This window comes from Nomascus leucogenys, chromosome 13 (genome assembly GCF_006542625.1).
Source record: "Nomascus leucogenys isolate Asia chromosome 13, Asia_NLE_v1, whole genome shotgun sequence".
Classification (NCBI taxonomy): domain Eukaryota; kingdom Metazoa; phylum Chordata; class Mammalia; order Primates; family Hylobatidae; genus Nomascus; species Nomascus leucogenys.
In genome coordinates, this window is record NC_044393.1 from 100,432,193 (window position 1) to 100,453,310 (window position 21,118).

General features: G+C 39.9%; 1 protein-coding gene across 15 annotated transcripts in view; it reads right to left on the bottom strand.

Annotated features, from left to right (window-relative positions):
* Positions 1-21,118, bottom strand: part of KMT2C (lysine methyltransferase 2C) — a 306,019-nt gene that overhangs the window by 178,561 nt on the left and 106,340 nt on the right. For 14 of the 15 annotated variants that reach the window (XM_030826223.1, XM_030826214.1, XM_030826210.1 and 11 more), the window contains 3 exons: positions 5,308-5,508; positions 1,929-2,077; positions 94-203 (listed from right to left, as the gene is read on the bottom strand). In XM_030826223.1, coding sequence (XP_030682083.1) covers positions 94-203; positions 1,929-2,077; positions 5,308-5,508 — 460 coding nt within the window. Of the gene's footprint in view, positions 1-93; positions 204-1,928; positions 2,078-3,014; positions 3,099-5,307; positions 5,509-21,118 lie in introns of those variants that run through there. The other variant, XM_030826222.1, reaches the window with a different exon arrangement.

Sequence of the window (21,118 nt, forward strand, 5' to 3'; positions counted from 1 at the left end):
CTATAGCAATCATTTAATAATCCTTTCAAGAGAACTTCTGATTAAAGTGAATGTTATAAAACTATGATTTAAATATTTGCTTTGTCTACTTACTTCTGTGCTCCCTGAGACAACAGCTTTGTCCACGTTCACTAACAATGGTTCTTCCATCTGGCATACTCCTAGTGACCACTCCACACAACGGTGATGAGCCCAACAAGTGCCTAAAATGGGAAAAATGAAAAGGAGCAAATGAGCAAACATTAAAAAAATTAAAGCTAATAAATAAAGACATAAAACTTCAAAATCGACTCTAATATGTAAATATACAATGGCACCCTATATTTGTGATACCAGTAAAGTGGCCCTTCTAAAAATGTGGACCAACCACTGAGTGCCAGTATCAGTATCAATCTGAAAAATTCTTAGAAATACAGAATCTCTCTGGGTGCAGTGGCTCACTCCTGTAGTCTCAGCACTTTGGGAGGCCAAAGCTGGTGGATCTCTTGAGGCTGGAAACTTAAGACCAGCCTGTCTAACATGGCAAAACCCTGTCTCTACAAATTAGCTGGGCATGGTGGCGCACGCCTGTAATTCCAGCTACTCAAGAAGCTGAGGCATGAGAATCGCTTGAACCCAGGGACAGAGGTTGCAGTGAGCTGAGATCGTGCCACTGCACTCCAGCCTATGCAACAGAGCAAGACTCTGTCTCAAAATAAAAACCAAAAAAAATGCAGAAGCGCAGATCACAACTGAGATCTACTGAATCAAAAACTCTTGCAGTGGGGCCCAGCAATCTGTGTTTGGTTCTGTTTTTTTTGTTTTGTTTTGATTTTGAGGCAGGGTCTCACTTTTTTTGTTGCCCAGGCTGAAGTTCAGTGGCATGAACACAGCTCACTGCAGCCTCAACCTCCAGGGTTCAAGCAATCCTCCTGCTTCAGCCTTGCCAAATAGCTGGGACTACAGGCACATGCCACCACAGTTAGCGAATTTTTTTCCTTTTTTTGTAGAGACAGGGTTTCACCATGTTGCCCAGGCTGGACTTGAACTCCTGAGTTCAAGCGATCCACCTACCTCAGCCTGCCAAATGCTGGGATTACAGCTGTGAGCCACCGTGCCCTGCCAGCAATCTATGTTTTAACAAGCCGTCTGGTTATTATGATGCACACACAAGTTTGAGAATCACTGAATTAGTGATTATTTCTTCAACAAACAAAATTAGTTTTTAGCCATTTTATTTAAATATTATATATGCATTTGGTATGTTTCTGGTATCTTTATACAAAACAAACAAAGCATTATTTAGTACTTTGTTGAGGTGATATACAAAGGAAATGTATAGAAAATAAACTACACATACACCCCTACTTCCCTCATCCCACAGTGAGAGCACATAGCAATGATTATTAACACTTCAGCCTTTAAATTATCCATCACATAACACTTGAACCACTATCAGTCAATCTGCAGTTCAACTATAGAATGAGATGTACTTTAAATTCCAGTGGCACCGTATCATGAGTGCTGAGTTACAATACTGTTATAAGATAATCTACCCGGCTAAGACCTATTTTCATTCATGCCCAAATAAAATAGACTCAGAATACCACATTCCCCAAGTTCTCACTTTAAAATTTTCTCCTTTAAAATTTTCTCTCTTTTCTCAATTGTCAGATCTCCATGGCACCGCTATCCACACAAGAATAAATACAAGTATTTTAAAAAGCATCCAGTCCGGTGGTGGTACTGTACAGATTTTAAATAAATTAGATAAACCTTATTAGACAACTTCTTTTACCTAACCAGGTATACTTAATAATGATTTTTTTATAGTATGATTCTAATTATTTCTAGACGAAAGGTATTTATTATTGAGGACATTAATAATGCATTAAAATTAAAATGCTTCCAGAATTAAGAGGCAGTTATTATTGAAAACATGCCCATACCTGTAGAATCAAATAAGGCTTGGACATCAATGGCATCTGGAAGCCCAACCAGACTGAGTTCATCCCACAGTTTACCAGCTTGATCATCTGAAGCTGTCTGGGTGCTTACACTTACACAAGATACTATATTCTGCTGAGGAGATCGTTCTCTGAAAATAAAATAAAATAGCTGTGAAAGTGAAAACAAGCAGAAAATTGTCTCACTTTTAACTGTTTAAATGCAATGTACTGCCAAATCAATTTTAATTTATCAGGTATTAACTGTCATAAAACAACTTTTAGAATTCATCTGTTAGTATTATCCATGGTATAATATTAAACTGGGTTGCCATATTATATCATATAAGTAACAAGTAAGAAAAAGAGTCTCCAAACCCACAGGGAAGTATTAAATTTTAAATTTGTTTTTCCACTCCATAATATAATGCTTTTAAAACCGACTCTCATATCCTAGTCAGGAATTGTATTTAACACATAAAATGAGTATTTCCTTTGGCTTTACTTAAATGCTTACAAAACAAAACTTGATCAAATCAGAAATGTTTAGTCTGCTGTATCTTGACTGAGGACTGCCACAACAGAGGTGGCAGTTAACTATGTAAAGAAAGGATATTTTCCAGGGAAAATGAAAACCCACTACAGAGTGTGAAAACAGAGGCAGGAGGAATGGAATGTATCAGCTGTAGCTTTCTTATGGTCCCGTCAACAAATCTCAACAGCTGGTCTGTGGCATGACGTTGCAAGTACTCTCAATCAAGACTGTACCTCACAAATTGAAAGTAAAAAGCAAAAGCAAAATAGCTACCGAAGGCATGTAGAATAAGGAAGATAGTATAACAGCAAAAACTATAGTCTAAAAAAAGAACATTGAATAAAGCAAACAACATATGGGAGATTTCAGGCTTTCAAGCTCTAACACTTTAGGTATTATTTAAGACCATTAAATAAAATGGCTATTGTACTTAATTATTAAATATGGGAAATCAGATGACTACCACTAAAACTTAAATCTTCTCCTAATACCATAGTATTTAACCTGATCATAATTCTGGATTAAATCACTATTGAATATAGATCATAACTCACTGCACTTCTGTATGCTGGATATTTATCATGATTCCTATTAAGAGAAAATCAGCACAATGACCAGGGTACTAAACATTTTTATACCTGGAATCATTGAAAGAAAAAAAGTATTAACATATTTCAATAAGTACAGTTAAATATCAAACCATATAAAAATAACCAGTAATGTTTTTATATTCAGCATTAGAAATGCATAGACTTTTTAAAAAAGGTTTAGCATGCTATGCTAACTTTGAATTCTCATTTTAATAAATGCCCACAGTAAAATGAGAACAAATTCTTTCCTATAAGTATAATCTCTATTCCTACAAATATATTCTCCATTACAAATCATTGTTATCTTATTGGGAGAAAGAAAAAAAAGACAAACAGTTCATCTATAACTACTAAGTGTTGTTTTAACTGTTTTGCACTAGTATTTGATGAGGGAAAGGGGTGTAAAAAAACCAAGAGAATGACTAACTTATTACTAATCAGGTCCTAACCAGCAGCTTAATCAAATTCAACCTTCAAGTTTTGAGACTGGTTTGTATGTATATACCATGTCAGTAAGATATCAATGTCAACACTAAGGATGACAGCAGCCCAGCTTAGAAAGAGATATCAAGAGGAATCAGCTGAAATGCACACCCACAAAATTCTTAGTTATAAAACAAAAAAAAGGAAAAAAATTCTTGATTTTTTTTAGTTAGTGAAAATGAGAGGAAAGACATTTTCAAAACCTCCTTTGTAAAAATTTTTAAATTAACTAGCTATTTAAACTTCATTAGTAACATACATTTTATAAATATTTGAAATCATTACCAAGCTAAATTAATTGCCTACCCTTCAATGATGCCAAATTTTTAAGTGTACTTCATTAACTGGCATATTATCATTACTTATTAAGTTGGTAAGCACTAAGTATATATAAAGACTTTCATTTAACAAAAGGCTATTTTTATATAATTATCTGAGCTCATAAGAATTTTCACTAAAAATTAATTTCACTTTTAAAACAAGGAAATGAAACCAATTCTATTTCTCAGGACAGGATTTTATATAATTGCCATTATTTAAGGCAGAACATGAGGATATAAGATACAGCCTGATTCAGTCCATTAAATTTGCTAATAGACATTTTAAGTTTGCTGGCCTTTTGATTATTTTATTAAGATGTGTGTACTCAACTGACAACTAAAGATAAGGCTACAGCCTCCAAAACATCACAACTCTCCAAATATAGTATTTCTAAGTTTCCTTAAACTGTTCCACCTTAAATTCTTTTAAAAGATTCTCCCTCTTTTTATTGTTTCATTTCCTACTTCAGGTCTTCAAGGCATTGGCAGCAGTTCAAAACAAGGAGCCAATCAAATAAGTACAACACAACAATGATTTAGTACTTAAATTTGGATATAAGCCAGATAAGCACTTGAGTGATTACATCATAACCCTCAAGAAGCAGTGTTTGTTAGCTTTGCAAGCTAAATTAATTTTTACACGTTCTCATCAACTATAGAAACTTCTACTCCCTTAACCAGCACAGCCAAGTCTCCATATTAATATGGTCTTTAAACACAACTGTACAAAATATTTTAAACTATATTAGACAAGACCTTTAGGTAATTACAATGTGCTCATGAATACAGACATACATACATCATTACAAAAAAAATTCCTTAAAAAAGAAAAAAGCATCTTCTGGGAGGGAAGGCGGGGGAGGGAGGGAAGGCGGGGGAGGGAGGGAAGGCGGGGGAGGGAGGGAGGGAAGAATGTATAGGACAGTGCAACATTTTCTGAAGCACACAAACTTATATATAAATTAAATAAATTAAATGATTGAATGGATCAATGAATGAATGACACAAAAGACATGAGTAGTGAAAAATCAATTCTGGATTTGCTATTGTATTATGTTATATTCTTACAATTAAAAGCTTATTTAGAGAAACAAAAGAAGGACTTCATTGATCTGTTTTATTAATATCTTCTTTCCATTTATAAATTCCATGAACTCCCTCCCTCTCAGCTTGTGTTATGTTCTTTGAAGTTTTCTTCCAAAAGTTTAGTTTTGTGATCACACCGATTTCATATACAATTAATATAAACTTTTTTAAAAAGAAGAAAAATTTGTGAAAAGGATAGTTTGTTGGATTAATTGGGTTAATGGTGAGTCAGAGTATCCCATAAAAGTGGAAAACAGGAGAAACTGTTCAATAAGAACAACCCCATTTGAAATTTATAAACATTATAATGAAAATAAATTATATGCAGTCTTAATCTATTCCAACAATTTAAATTCGAAACTGCTTACTTTCTCTGTCCTCTTTGTTTTCGTGGTGCTGAGTTTTGCATTTTCTCATAGGTTCCATTGCTGTTGTCATCAATGTCCTTCTTGTTAGAAGGGTGGTTTCTCCACGGCAAGATAAATCCAGGCGTTACTCTGAATTGTTTTAAGTCTCCTTGTCCTAAGGAACTTTTTTCCCCACAGTAACAAAAAGCGCAGAGCTGTTCACTAGTAAAAATGAAATGTAAGTCAGAGAAGGAGAAAAGTAGCTTTATTCAACTGCTTTAAGCGATAACTATAGATACTTGTGCTTTTAAATTATGTCTAAAGCGCAAACTAAGCTTTTCAATCTATTTTCTATAGTCTATTCAGTGATTACCCATAAGAACAATTAAGTTTAATAATTACACATTTGGAATTCTACTTTTTCCATAGCATTTTAAAAAGCAGTACATATATCAAATCCAAAAAATTCTAGTTAGTACTTAGAAAAGTTATTTTCTTTTATATTTGACTAGAAAAAAAATCCAAGTAAGAAAGCTAAAGATGGGGGCCAAGCACGGCGGCTCATGCCTGTAATCCCAGTACTCTGGGAGGCGGAAGTTCGAGACCAGCCTGTCCAACGTGGTGAAACCCCATCTCTACTAAAAATACAAAAATTAGCTGGGTGTGGTGGCACACCCCTGTAATCCCAGCTACTCAGGTGGCTGAGGCACCTCGCTTGCATCCGGGAGGTGGAGGTTGTAGTAAGCTGAGATCGAACCACTGCACTCCAGCCTGGGTGACAGAGCAAGACTCTGTCTCAGGAAAAAAAAAAAAAAAAAAATGTAAGCTAAAAATGGGAAAGAAAGTAGAGTTTAGTAGCCACCCAACTGCATGACAGCTCTGTAAAACATATGGTGACAGTTTTATTTAACCACTTGACGGAATGTTCATTATGCATGATATATATATACCACACACATGCATACACACGGGAAGATATAAAAATATAAACTTAAATAGTTCCTGGGTTGAGTGGTAGTAGATTTTTGGGGAAGCAGAAGAGCTGAACAGGAAGGAGGAAAGGGATGATTAGGAGCAAAGGGGATTTTTTAGGCCAGTGAAACCATTTTATATGATACTATAATGGTAGATACTGAGCACTAATGTAAACTATGGACTGTAGTTAAAAATAATGTATCCATATTGGTTTATCAACTGTAACACAGCACACAATACTAATCATGAGGGAAACTGCTGGGGGTAGAGGTGGGAGAATGAGCTCAGTTTTTGTGTAAACCTAAAAATGCTCTAAGTCTATTAATGAAAAAAGAGAAAACATTAAAAAATTAAGAGACAACAAACAATATACATATATGGAATATACACTTACTAAGAGATCTCAGAAAGAATGAAATTAAAAGGACTGCTTCCTCTTGATTATATTTACACTTCACAAGATATTTACTGCTGCTATACCCAAATCCTCCTTCTTGGGCATTAAAGTTACCTCTACAGTATCTAACCCATGATCTTACATATCTTGCATTACCATATACTATAGAACTAACCTATAGCCTTTTGAGGTGACTTTTTAAAACTTAGGTTTACCTCATATTGGACTATCAACTAATTACTTTTATTAAAATTAGCTTTGTTTTTCTAATAAATTACCTATTTCAAGTTCATGATAAACTATGTTGTCTGCTGGTACTGAGACATACACACATACACAAATTAAATGTAGTGTAATTTCAAAAAAAAATCAAGTTGAAAAAGAAAATTTCTTCTTTCCAAAAAGAGACCACCACCATATGCTTTGCCAGTATCTTACTATCCTCTTATTTGTAATTTTCTCTGAGCTATTAAGCTTACATTTATTTCACCATATCCCATCTCTGGTTTGTTTCTTCCCCTAGAAACACTACCCATGAGAAGCAACAATCAGATTGACATTAGCCTTATCAACATTGATTGTAACAGCACTGATTAGAAAACAGAGCAATATTTTAAAGCTATTGCAGAAAAATACCTTAGCATTCAATTTGATCTTCAAAACTATCGCTTAAATGTGAAGGTATAATAAAATTACTCTCTGGCTTAGAAGACCTCAGAAATTTTGCCACACAACAGATCCAAAATGAAATTACTTTTAGAGAAGTACTTAAATTATTAAAGAATTAGAAAAGGTTGTATGAAGTAAGGGAGGTCAAACACCTCAGAGTAATTTATTGTTGACTTTTTTTAATACGAGGTCAAAGGAAATTTCTAGTTTTGGTCTGGCTGTAGAAAGCTGCAAACAACATTGTGTCCAACCACACAACAAAACCCAACCAGAGAATCTGCAAACTTACTTTTCTGAAACACATCAGAGGGCAGAAATCACAGGGCAACCAACTCACCAACAAATGAAAGACACTTCCATAAAGAAACGTGACAATAGTACCTCTGAGGAAGAGGCCACTGATACCATACCAGCAGGGTAATAAGAATTCAGTAAAAATTTTTAAGAAATTGCTAGAAGCCAAGTGTGAAACACAGTGAGACTATGTTAACACCTGTGAGCACAGACAGGGGAATTCTAACCCACACAAAGGCTCCTCTTCATGTACCTCATTAGGTGCTCACGCACTACAACAGCAACTCTGCCAGGAACAGTGGCTCACACTGTAACCCCAGTACTTTGGGAGGTCAAGGCAGGAGGATTGCCTGACCCCAGGATTTTGAGACCAGCCTGGGCAACACAGTGAGACCCTGTCTGTATTTTAAAAAGAAAAAGAGGATGGGCATGGTGGCTCACACCTGTAATCCCAGCACTTTGGGAGGCGAAGATGAGCGGATCACAGATCAGGAGTTCGAAACCAGCCTGGCCAACATGGTGAAACACCGTCTCTACTAAAAATACAAAAATTAGCCAGGCATGGTGGCAGGCACCCGTAATCCAAGCTACTCAGGAGGCTAAGGCCAGAGAATCACTTAAACCCAAGAGGCAGAGGTTGCAATGAACTGAGATCGTGCCACTGCACTCCAGCCTAGGCGACAGAGCAAGACTCCATCTCAAAAAAATAAATAAAAGAAAAAACATGTATACAACGACTAAAAAACATTTTCTAAAACAGCATACAAAATCTTACTAGCCATTACAATAATGTAAACCAAACCCACAAATTAAAAGGCAAAAATCAGCAATTAAAAGACCATTTTTGAGATTAGATTAAAATTAGATCTAAAAATTGGGTGCAGCTGGGTGCAGTGGCTCACACCTGTAATCCCAGCACTTTGGGAGGCCTAGTTGGGCAGATCACCTGAGGTCAGGAGTTCAAAATCAGTCTGACCAACATGGTGAAGACCCCTGTCTCTATTAAAAATATAAAAAAATTAGCCAGGCATGGTGGTGCGCACCTGTAATCCCAGCTACTCACGAGGCTGAGGCAGGGGAATTGCTTGAACCCGGGAGGTGGAGGTTGCAGTGAGCTGAGATCGCGCCACTGCCCTCCAGCCTGGGCGACAGAGCAAGACTCCATCTCACAAAAAAAAAAAAAAAAAAGGTGCAAAAAATGTTGGAAGTATAAACACAAATGACACATAAAACAAGCACAAAAATGTTGATGGGAAAAGAGGTAAAAAGATACCAGGCAAACATAAACCAAAAGGAAGCTTGAGTGGCAATAATTTTATCAGACAAAATGAAAGCTGTATCAAAAAGAAAACACAACATTAGAGATGAAGAAGATGTTACACACTAACAAAATGATCAATAGTATAACAGATATAAATCATAACCATATACTCAGACCAACAGGCCTCAAAATGAATCTCCAATCTGAAAGAGATGGTTAAGCATCTCCAATCTGAAAATCCAAAATCTGAAATGCTCCAAAATTCAAAACCTTTTAAGCACCAACATGATATCACAAGTAGAAAATTTCACAGCTAAGTACTTAATACAAACTTTGTTTCAAGCATAAAATTACTTAAATATTCTATAAAATTACCTTCAGGCTATGTGTATAAGGTATATACGAAATATAAATGAATTTCTGTGGGCGGCAAGTCACCCAGGTGCCGAGGCAAGAGACCAAGGGCACAAGCTGTTCCAGTATAATATATAAAATAAGAATAGTTATACTAGATATAGATCATAGATATGATTATATATGAATATCATTAATTATTAGTTTGTAGCAATTACTCTTTATTCCAATATTATAATAATCCTTGCTCTACAATCATAACCTAGGAAAAACCAGGCCATACAGCCATAGGAGCTGAGGGGACATAGTGAGAAGTGACCAGAAGACAAGAGTGTGAGCCTTCTGTTATGCCCGGACAGGGCCACCAGAGGGCTCCTTGGTCCCAGCGTCTGGGAAGACGCCCGTTGCCAAGTGGACCATGGTGTAGCGGTAGCATCAGTGTCAAGGAAAAACACCCACTACTTAGCAGACCGGGAAAGGGCCACCCGCAGTTATCCGGAGGCCTAACCGTCTCCCTGTGATGCCATGCTTCAGTGGTCACACTCCTAGTCCACCTTCATGTTCCATCCTGTACACCTGGCTCTGCCTTTTAGATAGCAGTAGCAAATTAGTGAAAGTACTAAAAGTCTCTGATAAGCAGAAATAATGGTGTAAGCTGTCTCTCTCTCTCTCTCTCTCTCTCTCTCTCTCTCTCTCTCTCTCTCTCTCTCTCTCTGCCTCAGCTGCCAGGCAGGGAAGGGCTCCCTGTCCAGTGGACATGTGACCCACATGACCTTACCTATCACTGGAGATGGCTCACACTCCTTACCCTGCCCCTTTGTCTTGTATCCAATAAATATCAGCACAGCCTGGCATTCAGGGCCACTACCGGTCTCTGCGTCTTGGTGGTAGTGGTCCCCTAGGCCCAGCTGTCTTTTATCTCTTTGTCTTGTGTCTTTATTTCTACACTCTCGTCTCCACACACGGGGAGAAAACCCACCAACCCTGTGGGGCTGGACCCTACAAATTTCATGTTTATACATGTCTCCCATCCCCAAAATATCTTATTATGTATGTGCAAATATTCCAAAATCCAAAATCCAAAACACATCTGGTCCGAAACATTTTGTTTTCGGTTTTTTTGAGATGGAGTCTCACTCTGTTGTCCAGGCTAGAGTGCAATGGTACGGTCTTGGCTCACTGTAACCTCCACCTCCTGGGTTCAAGCAATTGTCCTGCTTCAGCTTCCCAAGTAGTTGGGACTACAGGCACACGCCACAACATCTAGCTAATTTTTGTATTTTTAGTAGAGACAGAGTTTTGCCATGGTGGCCAGGCTGGTCTCAAACTCCTGGCCTCAGGTGATCCACCTGCCTTGGCCACCTAAAGTGCTGGAATTACAGGCATGAACCACCGCACCTGGCCTGTCCCAAGCATTTTGGATAGGAGAAACTCAACCTGTACTGGAAGACTAAAAAAATCAACAACAGTGGAAGACTTTAATTATTTTTCTCAGAAAATACTATATCAAACCGATAAAAATTAAGTATTAAACATCGTTATTGTTCATTATTTATTAATTACCTGAGCATAATAAATTAGTTTGAGATACTATATTCAGTTCTATCTACAACTAACGGTTCACATTCTTTTCAAGTATATTAAAATATTTCAAGAGTGGATTACATAGTAGGCCATAAAAGAATACATGACACATAGCAAGTGACCAACATCATGCAGGCAACATGCTCTGACAATAATGCAGTAAAACTAAAAATGTATAATAAATGGATAACTTAAAATTTTCCGGCCAGGTGCAGTGGCTCATGCCTGTAATTCTGACACTTTCGGAGGCTGAGGCAGGTGGATCACCTGAGGTCAGGAGTTTGAGACCAGCGTGACCAACATGGCGAAACCCCAATTCTACTAAAAATACAAAAGTTAGCTGGGTGTGGTGGCACACGCCTGTAGTCCCAGCTACTCAGGAGGCTGAGGCAGGAGAATTGCTTGAACCTAGGAGGTGGTGGTTCCAGTGAGCCAAGATTGTACCATTGCATAGCCTGGGCAACAGAGCGAGACTCCCTTTCAAGAAAAAAAAAAAAAATCCAAAAATTTGGAAACTAGAAAAGATATTGTTTAAGAATCTTTCACTCAAAATGGAAATCCCAATATGTGAAATAAAATCATAATGAAAATACTGAATATAAAATTGATATAAAATACTGAATATAAAAATTTCAATATATTACTGGAAGTCCTAGGCAGAGCAATATGGTCAAGAGAAAGACATAAGGGATCCCAGTAGGAAAGGGAGAAGTGAAACTGTCTTGCTGATGGCATGATCTTATATATGGAAAACCCTAAAGACTCCACCAAAAAACTGTTAGAACTAATGAACAAATTTGATAAAGTAGCAGGATACAAAGTAAATATACAAAAATCAGTAGCATTTCTATATACTAACAGCAAACGATCCTAAAAGAAAATTAATATAATAATCCCATTTACAATAGCAACAAAAAAATTAAATACTTAGGTGTAATTTCAACCAGGGAGGTAAAAGACCTGTATACTGAAAACTATAAAACTCACAAAAGAAATTTAAGAAAACATCAAGTAATAGAAAGATATCCTATGTTCATGGACTGGAAGAATTAATACTGTGAAACTAACTGTCCATACTACCCAAAGTGATCTACAGATTCAATGCATTATCTATTGAAATTCCAATGTCGATTTTCACAGAAATAAATTATCCTTAAATTTATACAGAAGCACAGAAGACATCAAACAGCCGAAACAACCTTGAGCAAAAAGAACAATGCTGGATGCATCACGCTGTCTGATTTCAAAACATTACAAAATGATTGTAATCAAAATAGTATGGTACTGGCACAAAAAAAAAAAACATACATCTGGACAGGGACAGTGGTTCACACTTGTAATCCCAGCACTTGGGTAGGCTGAGGCAGGCAGACTGCTTGAGCCCAGGAGTCTGAAATCAGCCTGGACAACACGGTGAAACCCCGTCTCTACTAAAAATACAAAAATAAGCCAGGGGTGGTAGTGAACACCTGTAGTCCCAGGTACTCAAGAGGCTGAGGTGGGTGGATGGCTTCAGCTCAGGAGGCAGAGGTTGCAGAAAGCCAAGATCACACCACCACACTCCAGCCTGGGCTACAGATACCACCCTGGCTCAAAAAACAACAAGACACATCAACCAATGGAACAGGAATGAACTCATGCATTTACACTCAGTTGATTTATAACAAAGATACCAAGAAAACACAATGGGTAAAGAACTGTCTCCTCAATAAATGGCACTGAAAAAACTGTATATCCATATGCACAAGAATAAAATCATACCCTTGTCTCACATAACACACAAAAATCAATTCAAAATAGATGAAAGTCTTATGTTTAGGATGTCAAACTGTAAAACTACTAGAATAAAACATAGGGAGAAAGTTCCATGTGGGCAATAACTTTTTGGATATGACCCTGAAAGCATAGGCAACAAAAGCAATAATAGACAAATGGGATGGCTAAACCACCAAGCTCCTTATGGCAACTGAAAATATTAACAAAGTAAAGAGACAACACACAGATTGGGAGAAAATATTTAATATCCAAAATATATATGGAACCCAAATAAATAGCAAGAAAACAACCTGACTAAAAAATGGGCAAAGACGACCACCCACCGTCTGGGAAGTGAGGAGCGCCTCTGCCCAGCCGCCCCATCTGGGAAGTGAGGAGCGCCTCTGCCCGGCCGCCTCGTCTGGGAAGTGAGGAGCGCCTCTGCCCGGCCACCCATCGTCTGGGAGGTGAGGAGCGCCTCTGCCCGGCCACCATCGTCTGGGAGGTGAGGAGCGCCTCTGCCCGGCCACCCATCGTCTGGGAGGTGAGGAGCGCCTCTGCCCGGCCACCCATCGTCTGGGAGGTGAGGAGCGCCTCTGCCCGGCCACCCATCGTCTGGGAGGTGAGGAGCGCCTCTGCCCGGCCACCCATCGTCTGGGAGGTGAGGAGCGCCTCTGCCCGGCCACCCATCGTCTGGGAGGTGAGGAGCGCCTCTGCCCGGCCACCCATCGTCTGGGAGGTGAGGAGCGCCTCTGCCCGGCCACCCATCGTCTGGGAGGTGAGGAGCGCCTCTGCCCGGCCACCCATCGTCTGGGAGGTGAGGAGCGCCTCTGCCCGGCCACCCATCGTCTGGGAGGTGAGGAGCGCCTCTGCCCGGCCACCCATCGTCTGGGAGGTGAGGAGCGCCTCTGCCCGGCCACCCATCGTCTGGGAGGTGAGGAGCGCCTCTGCCCAGCCGCCCCGTCTGGGAGGTGAGGAGCGCCTCTGCCCGGCCGCCCCGTCCGGGAGGAAGTGAGGAGCGCCTCTGCCCGGCCGCCCCGTCCGGGAAGAAGTGAGGAGCGCCTCTGCCCGGCCGCCCCGTCCGGGAGGAAGTGAGGAGCGCCTCTGCCCGGCCACCCACCGTCTGGGAAGTGAGGAGCGCCTCTGCCCGGCCACCCATCGTCTGGGAAGTGAGGAGTGCCTCTGCCCAGCCGCCCCGTCCAGGAAGAAGTGAGGAGCGCCTCTGCCCGGCCACCCATCATCTGGGAAGTGAGGAGCGCCTCTGCCCGGCCACCCATCGTCTGGGAAGTGAGTAGCGCCTCGGCCCGGCCGCCCCGTCTGGGAAGTGAGGAGCGCCTCTGCCCAGCCGCCCCGTCTGGGAAGTGAGGAGCGCCTCTGCCCGGCCACCCATCGTCTGGGAAGTGAGGAGCGCCTCTGCCCGGCCACCCATCGTCTGGGAAGTGAGGAGCGCCTCTGCCCGGCCACCTATCGTCTGGGAAGAAGTGAGGAGCGTCTCTGCCTGGCCACCCATCGTCTGGGAAGTGAGGAGCGCCTCTGCCCGGCCGCCCCGTGTCTGGGAAGAAGTGAGGAGCGCCTCTGCCCAGCTGCTCCGTCTGGGAGGTCTACCACGGAGGCCAGAAGCAATGTGGGGGCTGGACGTGGTGGCTCATGCCTGTGGTCCCGGCACTCTGGGGGGCGAGGCGGGTTGATCACTTCGGGCTAGGAGTTCGAGACCAGTCTGGCCAACATGGCGAAACATGAAAAATACAACAGACAAACCAACCAACCAACTCAGTGACAACAAAACAGGTCTACCCTGGAGTCATACTCTAATTTTTTCTATTTTCCTCCCTTTCTGATCCTTTATCCCACTTTCTTTTTCTTCCTCTTCCCTCTCCCTCTTCTTTGTCAAATAGAGGATTGAGTTATTATCACTGATCCAAAAAAAAAAAAAAAAAACAAAATGGGCAAAGGACCTGAACAGACATTTCTCAAAAGAACACATACAAATGGCCAACAGGCACATGAGAAAATGCTCAGCATCACTACTCATTAGGGAAATGAAAATTAAAACAAGTATATATCACATAACACCTGGCTATTGGCTAACACCTAACAAATGGCTATTATTAAAAAGACGAAAGATAAGTATTTCCAAGGATACAGAAAAAATGGAAGTCCTGTACATTATTGTGGGGGTGTCAATTAGTGCAGCCATTATGGAAAATGGTAAAGAGGTTCCTCAAAAAACTAAAAATAGAATTACCATATAATCTCGTAATCACACTTCTGGGTATATATCCAAAGGAACTGAAATCAATGTCAAAAGCATATCTGCAGGCCCACGCTTACTACAGCATTACTTACAATAGCCAGATATGGCATCAGCCTAAAAGTATCCATCAATAGATGAACGGATAAAGAAAATATGGTATATATAAACAAAAGAATACTATTCAGCCTTGAAAAGCGGGAGGATGGGGAGTGGTGGTTCATGCCTACAATCCCAGCACTTCGGGAGGCCAAGGCTGGAGGACTGCTTGAGCCCAGATATTCAAAACCAGCCTGGGCAACATAGTAAGACTCCATCTCTACATAAAATTTAAAAAATTAGCCTGGTGTGGTGAGCACACACCTGTAGTCCCAGCCACTTGGAGGCTGTGGTGGGAGGATTGCCTGAGCCCAGGAAGTTGAGACTGCAGTGAGTTGTGATCATGGCACTGTACTCCAGCCTGGGCAACAGAGTGACACCCTTTCAAAGAAAAAAAAAGAGAAAGAGAAAGAAAGGAAGGAAAGAAAAAAAGGAAGGAAGGAAGGAAGGAAGGAAGCAAGGAAGGAAGGAAGGAAGGAAGGGAGGGAAGGAAAAAAGAGGGAGGGAAGGGGAGGTAGAAAAAGAGGGGGAGGGGAAGGGGATTAAGGAAGTGGGGAGGGGGGAGAGAAAGAGAGAGAGAGAGAGAGAGAGAGAAGCGGGAGAGACCTGTCATCTGCAACAACTCACATGAATCTAGAGGATATCATGCTAAGTGAAATAAGCCAGGCACAGAAAGACAAATATGGCATGATCTCACTTAAATGTAGAATCTAAAGAAGATCCTACTACTAAAAGAACCGGTAGTAGAGTGATGGTAACCAGACACTCAGAGAAGGTAAGGCAGGAAGAAGGAAATAGTAAGTTGTTGGTCAAAGGATACGAAGGTTGAGATAGGAGGAGTAGGTTTCGGGATATACTACATAGCAGGGTGACCTATATTTTAAAATAACTATTAGCTTGGTGCAAAAGTGATTGTGGTTCTGCCATTAAAAGTAATGGCAAAAACCGCAATCACTTTTGCACCAACCTAAGAGTAAATTTCAAATAACAAATGAGAGTTAATCAAGGTAATGGATATTAATTTACTTGATTCAATCATTCCACTTTGCATTTATGAACTGAAACATCACACTGTACTCATAAATGTACAATTAGGATTTGCCAATCAAAAATAACATTTAAAAAATAATAAATATATCATGAATCATTTTAGATAAAATTTATATGTTCTGAGAAAAATATAACATGAGAAAATTGGTACAAGATGAAACAGACAGCTGAATAGAAAAAAATTTGGAAGTGGGGAGCAAATTTATGGAATACATATTCAAAGAAAAAAAAATCTTTGAATTGAACTGGTAGTGACTTCATTTTCTATAAGAAACCCCACAGACCCATGTAATTTTATGAGTTACTTCAAACTTACAGAGTCAATTCCTGTCTTAAACTAGTTGTTCCAGAAAATAAGAAAACTGAAAGATGCCTCACACACGAGGCTAGTGTAATTTTGTCTCCAAAACTAGGACATTACAATATTACAAAAATTCATATTGCTTATGAACATAAACAAAATATTAGCTAACTAAAATCCAACAGCATGTTTTAAAAATACATCATAATCAAGTAATGTTTATTGCAAGTAATCAAGTAATGCTTACTGCCTTCTACAGAAGCTTTTTCTTATTGTTTTGCTTTATTTTTAAATACATATGAATATAAGTTCTTAGTTATATGCTTTAGAAATAGTTTTCTCTTTTCTGTCATTTATCTTTTTACTCTTGGTATTTTTCATGAAAAGATGTAAATTTAAGTATAGTGGTATTAATCCTTTTCTTTTTTTTTTTTGAGATGCAGTTTCTCTCTCGTCGCCTAGGCTGGAGTGCAATAATGGCACGATCTTGGCTCACTGCAACGTCCACCTCCCAGGTTCAAGCAATTCTGCCTCAGCCTCCCAGGTAGCTGGGATTACAGGTGCCCGCCACCACGCCCAGCTAATTTTTGTATTTTTAGTAGAGATGGGGTTTCACCATGTTGGCCAGGCTGTTCTCGAACTCCTGACCTCAGGGATCCACCCACCTTAGCCTCCCAAAGGGCTGGGATTACAGGCATGAGCCACCGCACCCGGCCCCTTTTCTTTTTATGTGTGTTTTCTTTTTTTTTTTTTGAGACAGGGTCTCACTCTGTCACCCAGGATGGAGTGCAGTGGCAGGATCACAGCTCACTGCAGCCTCGACCTCCTGGGCTCAAGCAATCCTCCCACCTCAGCCTCCTGAGTAGCACCACCATGTCCTTATTTTTTGTAGAGATGGGGTTTTGTCATGTTTGAGTCAGGCTGGTCTCGAACTGCTGGGCTCAAGCATTCCTCCTGCCTCAACCTCCCAAAGTGCTAGGATTACAGGCGTGAGCCACTGTGCCTGGCCAATCAACCCTTTCTATAATTAGGGCTTTCCATTTGTTTTTTAAAAGTCTTTCCTTACTCTCAAAGCAATGAAGAAATTCCTCTACATTAACTTCTTTTATTAATTTGCTTCTCACATTAAGTCTACAAATTAACTGGAGTTGACATGAATAAATTAGGTCTACTTTCTTTTTTTTTTTTAAGTACATCTAATTGTTCTAGCACAATTGTTGAAAGAGACTTCCTTCCTCACTAATTTGTGATGCCCCTTTGTTATAAATAACCTGTCCATATTACTCATGTATCTGTATCTGGGTTCCCTATTCTGATCCATTGGTCTATTTGTCTGTTTCTGTGGTAACACAGTACGGACTTAATTTATTAGCGTGTTACAAAAAGTCTTAGTATCAAGTAAAGCAATCCTTCCTCTTCTTCATGGGTCCTTTGTCTTATCCTGTCTTTTGCATATTCATATAAATTAAAATCAGCTTGTAAAATTTACTGTAGAAATGTTTATTAGAATTTTCTTGAACCTACAGATCAATCGGGAAAGAATATCTTTAAAATACTGAATCCCCTAAAATGTGAGTATTATATTGCTATTATGTCTGTGTTCCTTAATCTTTCCAAAAAGTTTTATAATTTTCTCTATAAAAGTCTTACATTTTTGCACATAATCCTAGTCACATATTATTTTATATTATTGGAAAATAATATTCTAAAAAATACCATTTAACTCTGTTCCTAATATATATAAATACATGTGATTTTTGCATTTTGATTTTGTTATCTAGCAATCTTGCTAAAATCCTATTAATTATAATAGGATGATTATCTACAGATTCATTTAGAACATTTTATATACTGCACCATTAGAATTCATTAAATTCAGGCTGGGCACGGTGGCGCATGCCTGTAATCCCAGCACTTTGGGAGGCCAAGATGGGCGGATCACAAGGTCAGGAGATCGAGACCATCCTGGCTAACACGGTGAAACCCCGTCTCTACTAAAAATACAAAAAAAAATCAGCCAGGTGTGGTGGCAGGTGCCTGTGGTCCCAGCTACTCAGGAGGCTGAGGCAGGAGAATTGCGTGAACCCGGGAGGCAGAGCCTGCAGTGAGCCGAGATCATGCCACTGCACTCCAGCCTGGGCAATACAGCGAGACGCTGTCTCAAAAAAAAAAAAAAAAAAATTCATTAAATTCAATCTGTTCATCCTATTTTAAGGAAACTGTGGGAGAGAGAGATAAAAATGAATAAATAAAGGTCAAAAAGTTGGAGCTTGGAATAAACACCAGGTCTGTATTTACAGTATGCTGGCTTTCTCACAGTGTACATTCACTCTGTCCTGTCTAATGAAAATAACAGTGGTAGTGGTAGTATAGCCCAGGATAAATAACGAACAATGGCATTGCTTATTAATCTACCTCAAGGTTATTTTTCCATGTGGTATGAGCATCAATCTACCTATATTTTTTACATAGCCAATTATTAAGTGACCTATTCTTTTCCACTGATAGGCCATGATTATTACAAATGAAATTATCATATATTCAGGAGTAGCTTTTAACTTTCATTCTCTGTTCAAGTATTAGATGAGGACTAACAGTGACAGTGTGCCACTCACAGGTGACAAAAAGATAAGTCAGTCAGGCATACTCTGTCCTTAAGATCTGCAGAAGAACCAAGCAAGGAGGTTAAGAACTACAGTGGGTTACTGAAGTAGGCCTAGAGGATACACAGGCACAGAATACTTTCAGAAGGCTCTCAGGCACCTGCTCTAAACTAGCAAATATTCTGCATTCTGTACCTCTCAATTCCACATATGCATTACACCATTTCTAATTTCTATAGAAAACATAGCAAAAAGTAAAGTTTATGGTAGTATCAAACTACAAAAATTTAAGCAGAACTTTAAATGCTTTTCAATCAACTAGAATTCATTATTCATTAAAAATATATTGGGCTGGGCGCGGTGACTCACGCCTGTAATCCCAGCACTTTGGGAGGCCGAGGCGGGCAGATCACAAGATCAGGAGATCGAGACCATCCTGGCTAACATGGTGAAACCCCATCTCTACTAAAAATACAAAAAATTAGCCGGGCGTGGTGGTGGGTGCCTGTAGTCCCAGCTACTCAGGAGGCTGAGGCAGGAGAATGGTGTGAACCCAGGAGGCGGAGCTTGCAGTGAGCCGAGATCACACCACTGCATTTCAGCCTAGGTGACAGAGCAAGAATCTGCCACAAAAAAAAAAAAAAAAGAAAAGAAAAAAGAAAAAAATTTATGCAGCACCTAATCTCTGTCAGGGACTATTAAGTGCAGGACACAGGGTGGTGAACAAAGCCCACCAACAAAGTGCCTGTCTTCAGAGTTCACATGACAGTCAAATGAAGTGTTGGAAATAGTAAGTGCCACAAAGAAAAATAAAGCAGGTTACTATGTAAAATACGGTGGGAGCTGCTGTTTTCTTTTCCATCCTACTCCTTTATTTTGAAAATGTCAATCTCCCAAAAAATATTGGAGGAGGAGGAGAGGACTACAGTATAACAAACACCAGTGTGTTCTTCACGTTGATTCACATTGTATGTTCTTTTTCCTAAGGTGACTGAGACTAAGCTGGATGTGGCCCTTCAGAGGAGGCTAGTATTATCAGCAAGGTGGCCTCTCTGGGAGGTAAGCCAGGAGACAAGCAAAGCACCAAAGCTCTCAGACAGAAACCCCATCAGCACATTTAAAGGAGTTAGGCCAATGTGGTGAGAGCACAGTGAGTGACAAATGACATGAGAGAGGCAGTCAGGAACAGATCACACCTTGTAGACATGGTAAGTACTTGAAATTATGAATATAATTTAAATATAAGAGTCATGAAAGAGAGTGGAGAGTGGGGACCTGATTATCATTATCAGAATAATTTTTGCAACTGTGCTATAAACAAATTGGACTATGGAAAGGTAAAGAGTAGCAGAAAGACTGGTTAAAAGGCTACTACAACTTCCAAAGGGTAACAGTGACTTCAACTAAAATGTTAGGCAAGTTAAGACACTAACAAGTTGTTTGGGTTATCGAGTTGAGCTACAAGGTATGAGAAAAGATAGAAATCAAGGATTAACTTTCAAAGTTTCTGGACTAAACAACTGAGTGAATACTGGCATTATTTATTGAAATGAGGAAATCGTGGAGAGAAGCAGATTTGGGGCAGAGGTGGAGGCAGAATCAAGCATGGTATTGGACATGTTAAGGGTGAGGTGTCTGATACACTTCCAAATGGAGATGTCAAGCAGACAGTTGGACATAAAAGTCTGGAGTTCAGGTAAAGAAGAGTAATGGAAATGAACATGTGAGACTCAAGGGCACACACAGAGGTTACAGTTATCAGAATGAATGAGCTTTCTTTCCCAGGGAGTGAACAGAGACAAAAAGTAGACAAGATATCTGAGGACTTATCCTTAAGAACTCCAAAATTATAAACATGTAGAGTCTCCACAGCAACTAGCAAAAGATAAAATGAGGAGTGAGATGTCCCAAAAGCAAAAGAAAGAAAATGCTTCAGGAAGATGAGAGAGGTCAGGTGCAGTGGTTCATGCTTGCAATTCCACCACTTAGGGAGGCTGAGACAGGAGGATTGCTTCAGCCCAGGAGTGCCAGACCAACCTGGATAACATATAGAGACTCAATCTCTACCAAAAAAAAAAAAAAAGCTTAAAAATTAGCCAAGTATGGTGGCACACACCTGTAGTCCCAGCTACCTGGGAGGCTAACGTGGGAGGATCACCTGAGCCTGGGAGGTTGAGGCTGCAGTGAGCTGTGATCACACCACTGCACTCCAGCCTGGGCAACAGAATAAGACCCTGCC